Genomic DNA, 6,593 nt, shown 5'->3' with positions numbered 1-6,593 from the left:
TGTTCGGTCCGTAGAGTGAACACCCATGAACGGAGGACAAACACACACCAACTATATGCACATATAAACGCATGCATTAAGAAGAGGAGTGGACTTTCACGTACGCCCGCACACACGCGTACATTACTTGTCTCGTACTCGTACGTACTGACACGTACACATTCTTGCGTATATACGTAGAGAGAGACACGTATATATTCGCACGATGAGTTCGATCCGCGATACATACGAACGATACGTACGTACGGTCGTGCGTCCAGCCAAGTATCCGATACCCGTGTATATCAACTGTGTGGAACACAAAGCAAGCATAAACTGAACATTCTTCTTCTTTTCGAAACATGCATTAGTTTTTCAGAGGGAAAATAGAAATGGTTCGCTTCGTCTTGTCGGCTACGACGGCTCAAGGCCGCGAGAGGAACGGCCGGGGCCTCGGTCACGAGAGGTAAAGAGAGAAAGAGGAAAAGAAAGAGCAAGGGGGAGAGGGGAGAGCGGGGGAGAGAGAACGGATAAAGAACGCAAAAGAAGAGAGAGAAAAGGAGATGGGAGACAATAGAGTGAAGGAAAGATCAGGCGAGCGAGAGCGATGTGCAAAATAGAATCCAACCTCAGAAGAAAGGATCAGTCGAGGAACAGAGAGAAAGAGGCCCTGGGTTCGATCTTCTAAGTACAACACACCTCTTTCAAGCTGCTAAGAAGGATAAAGGTATGGGTTTTTGTATGAGGTCCTACCTGCACAGACGAACGGTAGATCCTTCGTACAGTTCGCTTCTACGTCGTTACCGCCGAATTGGACGCTTTGAGCAAGATGTGGACACTCCATGTTTTCCTAGGCACGATTCCACGGGGCCCTCGTGGCCCCTTCGTCGGCGAGTGCCTGCGTACGTACGTGCCTGCGTTTACAACGTGCTCTTTCTCTCTTTCTGGGCAAAGGAGTGTAGTGGCAGGCAGAAGGATGGGGTGGGAATGATTTACAGAAGGCGGGGTACACGCACGGTGCCCCGTAATATCCGTCACATAGCGCGGAAAAAAGAAGGGTACTATTCGTTGCTTTTAACGAAAAAGAAAGGATGCAACTGTTCTCGATGCGCAACGACGACGGACTGAGGAAAACGAGCAGACCGAAAAGAGCAGTGGAGCGCCCGACTGGTCCCGACTACCGACCGAACGCAACCGAGCTGCGTCGGGCTCGGTTCTGCGGTGGTCGGGCTACCTCCAGAGTCACAGACCACTAATAGTCGACTGACTTGCCGGTTGTACGGTCTCTCCTCCCTGCTCCCGAGAGTTCCAACATTCGCAGGCGTGCGATTACAGCTACTCTCTCCGTTTCTCTTGCTCTTTCTCTTCAGCCTCGCTCCGTCCACACCAGGTTGTGCTAGGCTACCTAGCCTTGGATCGTGCTAGGTCGCGCAGCCTCTGAACAACTTACCCAGGTCCGGCCCAAGCGCGTGGGCGCTTTGGAAGGGCGACGCATTTCACCATAATGCAGTCGCGGACTTATTGAGCGTTATCTTTTGTAAAATATTTTACGTTCTAAACTCGGCCCGATACGGCATACTGAGTTTTTTAAATGTGAGCTATATGTAAATAGTTTCGCTACTTAACTTGATGCCAGAGATAGTATTGCAACGTTTCGATGTTTAATGTAAAATGACGTACATGATTCATAGAAAGGAAAGCGAAAATGGTTGAAAGTACATTCTTTAAGCGCGCTGTACCTAACTGTAGATATAATTATAATCGGAGCACGAGATCGATATAACGTTGAATTTAATGCACAACTGTACTGTTTTTCTCAATACTAAATCCGACAACTTTGCTCAAAATTGTTTATGTAACATATAGTGAAACTTTTTATAATAAATTTGTTAAACTTTTGAATAAAATATTATTTTATAGTGCAAAAATATGATGAAACTCGATAGTAATCAAGTTTGTTCGTTCGCTAATAATTTGATATTTCGAAAATAAAATAATTTAAACAAATATTGTATTTTAATAATGAAGGATAAATTGCTTTAATTATTTTATACGGAGAAAAACGGTGTAGTAGAGTAGAACAAAGTTCGATTAAAATGGCTGACTTTCGCGCATGCGCAGTTTTAAACTCCATACACTGTAAAACATTTCCTTGCATATCATAAAACGTAATATACATTACTATTAGAATCTATACATGCACATATTTATTACAAAGTAATGCACAAATAGATAGAATTTAATTCTATTGATCTACATGTACATGATCAATCTTACTGTATTATATTAATGTACTTTTTTAAATGCATTTTTAATTATGCTACTTACCATAAAAAAATCAATATACGTTGTAGAACGATAGAATTTTATATGGTAGAATCAATTTATAAACATGAATATTGTAGAATGTCAGCTTGCAGTTTTATTAAAAAGTGCAACACCAACAATCTTATTTAATATAAAGAAATAAACTTTAAGAACGTCTGCTATATGGAGGTAATTGAGATTGTGTAAGTTGAAGACCAGGGATGTTATTGAATCCAAGCATCTGTAACATTTCCTTGGTTTCTGGATCAACCTCCAGAATGTCATGTTCCAGGGCAGAAACTTCAGGAACATAGTTGTCTCTGCGTTCCCTCTCTTCTTCTTGCAGTTTAATAGAAATACCACGCACCTGACTGTGTCTAAGACGCTTCATCAAGTGTGTAACAAATCTGTATAATGGTAATAAAATAAAGAAATTAGATATTTACCTATGAAGTGTCAAGTTTTGTTCCTATTCTCAGTCAGTAAATATATTTTTACATAAAATATACACATTTCTTCTTAAATACATACCCAGCGATCTTGTTACGCAAAGATTTACTAGGTATAATAGCGATTTCTTCACATATCCTTTTATTTGTATGGAAGTCCATGGTCAATCGAGTGTAGTATTTCTCGATTATGAGCTTGGCGGCCTTTTTGACCGTCTTTGTTCTGACACGACTCTGAAATCATAGTTGCATTTTATTACTTTATGATGTATCTTCTTCAACCTATTTCTAATTTACAGTCCACAAAGAAGAGTACAAAATCTTCGAAAATACTGGAAACATTTGCACATAACCTCAATATTTCAAACTACAAATGGTCAACTATTACAACACGTTTAAGCGATTAATATTTTAACATTTGTATTTAAAATATTTGGTAATATGTTATTCGATGACTCGTTTGTGTATCTAACAATGGATTGCTACGACTTTTTCAGATTTTTATTGCATTTAATCAAAGTATACGCACCATGATGGCTAGAGTTCCGGAAAAGACATACACCAAAATGGACGAGAGATACTACCGCCACGTGAAACTATCAACATCAGTGGTCAAGTAGAGAATTAATACGTCGCACTCGATTTCAGATGCGATGCTACAGACATCTAGAGATCGCATCATATTTACCTTTAGAATTTTAATTTATTTACGGGTGATAAGCACAAAAAATTGAAATATAAAAAATAAAATTTTTCTATTATATTTGAAGTTAAATTTGTAGACAGAAACAGTACGATTAAAGAATAACTTTTCTGTTTAGAAAGTTTTACTAAAAATTTTATTTTTTTAATGTGAAGTTTATTCTACTGAAGCTAATGTAGAAAATCCAATCTAACGTTGGTATGTATACTTAATTATGATTGTAAATTGTTTTCATAGCATAAAAAATTGACTAATTTAACAGGTTTAGACATTTTCCAATTATAAAAATGAAAAATATTTCATTGCTTAAATAAAATCACGTTACGATTATTCGCAGTAGGTGGCAGCAGCAACATCAATACAATTCGCGAATTAGTACAGAACGTCAGTGGCACAAAACATGTCGTACGTCGCGCTGTCGCATCATGGAACAAGCTTAAACCTGCCTCGGTTACACTTCTCACAAGTGACATTTAGTTTCCTCTAAAGTACGAAAACTTTCAATCATCGAGTACCGTTCAGTTCTCACGGAACGTACGTAAAATAGCCCAAAAATCAAAAACGCCAGTTGACAAAGTGCGAGTGGTCTGCTATGTGATAGTGGGGGCGAAGTGTGGTGGCAGCACTGTGCCTTAAAGGGACTAGCGGAAGAACGAGAGAGGGAAAGCAACAGAGATGCAGAATGACAGAGTGAGGGAGATAGAGCGATGAGAGTGAGATCATACCATATTGCCAACGCCGCGGTGCGAGAGAGACCGAAATTTCGTTCAACACCACACGGCAGTCGGTGTTTGTCCGTGGAAGTGAGATAGCTGACTGTTGAAGGAAGAAGGATAGAGGATTGCGAGAAGGAGGGCAGACTCGCGAGGGAGAGGCGACGAGTTTGTTTATCGCCTTGGTGAACGGCGAGAGCAGTCAGTGCGGTGCTACACTTGGCCTGTAGTGGTCGGGACGATCGGTAGCTCGGTTCGAAAGTTCGGCCTCGTTCTTCTGACAATTTACTCCGAATAGTGCGTGGGTGTCGTCGTGTTTTCTTATCGCGCACATGTCAACGTTCGTTTAACTTCTCGTCGAAGACCTCGTGTCGGAAGAACATGCCGCGGACCACTGCCAAAACATAGTCGTTCTGTGTATCTATCGTGTGCTAAAAAGTCGGTGACATTTGTGCTGTACTCTGCGAGATTGCTGGAATTTCACCGTACGACGTGGGAATCTGCAACGTCGCGCGATACTTGAACAGGCAAGCGTAATTTCTTATTCAGTTACGTGGAAAAAAGGAAATCAACCTGTGCACAACTCGATGTCGCGTTATTCGTTCGGTTAACCTCCTGTCACTTTTATATCGGTGTTGTGTCTCTATTATGCCCCCACGTATCTCGTCTGATTGCACCACTCTTTCTCCCGGCTTCTGTTTCTGTCAGCTGACATCGTCGTGTCCTCGTGTGTATACCAACGGACTTTCTCTTCGTGAAACTTCTTCGTGTCGTGATCTTTCTGCACTATCCTACCTATTAAACACGAGCACAACCGGTAAACCATTGTTAACTGTCGATACTCTTTCGCTCTTTCGCGAATTTCTCCCTAACGTGGGGGTCGTTGATCCCGATTCTTTCACTTTCGTCGAAAATACAGGCTGACCGTGATTCGCATACGGAATGGTGCACGCGTTGCAACGTACGGGAAAAAAAGGCTGTGAAAGCAATCAGGACTGGCGTTGGCGTTTCGCAGAGAGCCGCGCGCGTGTATAATTTGGGCCAGGCGAGTGGCGTGTGAAAAATCATCGTGGCGCGTGTATGTGTGCGTGCGTTGTCGCGTTTGTGTACCTTATGCATGAAGTGTCTCCCAAGAAATATATCGCGGTGGCGCGTTCTAATCATGCGGGTTTGAAAAACCTTTTAGCCGCGATTAACGCTCTTTTCTGACCCGAAACTAATTATAGTTTCGCGTTTCGTTTACGGAACACGTACCTCCGTCCTCATTCTTCTAATGATTCGTTTAAATACATTTTTTTTTTTTGCCTTCCCGTTCCTGTAAGCGTGTATAATCTCATCTTCTCGAGAGAGCACACCACACAGGCGACAAAAAATGTCAGATCTTTCCTGATCGAACGGGTTTCAACTACTCGTCAACGGTGTGCACACGTATACAGAGTGTACAGTAACGATCCAGCTGCTTCTATTTTCCCGTTCTCTCCGTTAGTTTTCGAATTGTACTGTGTTTACGGATACGATCTGCTACGACCTTGTGCCCGCTGTGTCAGTATTAACTCCTTAACAGTTGGTGCGTCTGGTGGGATGCGCTCATATGGGCTCACGCTGTTTAGGTTAAGTGAGTGGCTATTATTACATGTAAAGCATATGCTTTAGGTTATCGTTTCTGGGACTTCTTTCAGTGTTTTTTGTTGTCTAATTTGTAACTCACTGTTGTGACTCTTGCGGTGAAGCCAATCGGTTGAAGTATATGTCTGTTTCTATTGGGTACAAGTTTTGCACCCCAAATTTAACTTTTTGCAAATAAAATTCACCTTTTCGTTTAATCACAATTTAAAGGAAATTATTCTTTCCCGTAAATTGTAAGAATTACAGGCAAGTTAAGCGTCGATTGAACTGAGGCCTGTCTAGAGTCTACCCGTTTAATAAAAAATAGAATTGTTCCGATTTTATTTTACTGCACAAGAGATGTATTGCAACACATTTTCAAGTCTATTGGTAATTACCATTATATAAGTATTTCATGTACATCTTCGTATTATATGCAATAAAATTTTGAATTTCTTAACAAGAAATTTACATTTGATTTGTTTTTTATTACAAAAGCTTAAGAAAACAATTTTGTAGGAAAACTTGATTTGCAAAAGGGTGAATAAATTTGCAAAAGGTTCAATTTCATTTGCAAAAGGGTGAATTGCATTTGCAGAAGGGTGAATTTCATTTGCAAAAAGTTGAATTTGGAGTGCAAAACCTGTACAATTTTGTCACTTTAAAGAATACAGTGAAGAATTTAGAGGAAACGAGTTAGGAAACATTTAACACACAATTCTGTATAAAAATTATTACTAATTTCGAACAAAAAATACACAATCTTTTTATCGTATCTCGCCACCTGTTAAGAGGTTAAGGACACTTCATTATCGACCGTGTTATGGGTAATATGGT

The 6,593-nt window shown here is 40.5% G+C and overlaps 2 protein-coding genes across 2 annotated transcripts in view; both read right to left on the bottom strand.

Moving 5' to 3' along the window:
* LOC108579220 (ubiquitin carboxyl-terminal hydrolase 3-like) overlaps positions 1-823 on the bottom strand; it is an 8,732-nt gene extending 7,909 nt beyond the window's left edge. Inside the window, exon 1 of the mRNA XM_017942701.1 lies at positions 733-823. Coding sequence (XP_017798190.1) covers positions 733-823 — 91 coding nt within the window. The remainder of the gene's footprint in view (positions 1-732) is intronic.
* Positions 824-2,452: 1,629 nt separating this feature from the next.
* Positions 2,453-3,289, bottom strand: LOC108579210 (40S ribosomal protein S17). Its single transcript, XM_017942683.1, has 3 exons — positions 3,265-3,289; positions 2,818-2,969; positions 2,453-2,693 (listed from the first exon to the last, which is right to left on the bottom strand). The coding sequence occupies exons 1-3, from the start codon at positions 3,265-3,267 to the stop codon at positions 2,453-2,455; spliced, it is 396 nt and encodes a 131-aa protein (XP_017798172.1). The 5' UTR covers positions 3,268-3,289.
* Between the last annotated feature and the right edge of the window lie 3,304 nt (positions 3,290-6,593).

Source organism: Habropoda laboriosa, unplaced genomic scaffold (assembly GCF_001263275.1).
Source record: "Habropoda laboriosa isolate 0110345459 unplaced genomic scaffold, ASM126327v1 scaffold64, whole genome shotgun sequence".
Lineage (NCBI taxonomy): Eukaryota > Metazoa > Arthropoda > Insecta > Hymenoptera > Apidae > Habropoda > Habropoda laboriosa.
Note: the sequence above shows the minus strand (reverse complement) of the source record. Positions and strands in the feature narration are given on the sequence as shown.

Excerpts from the sequence above, each read along its gene's own strand:
- LOC108579210 (XM_017942683.1), bottom strand. Across the intron at positions 2,694-2,817 it reads TTGCGTAACAAGATCGCTGG|ATTTGTTACACACTTGATGA; the intron begins GTATGTATTTAA and ends ACCATTATACAG.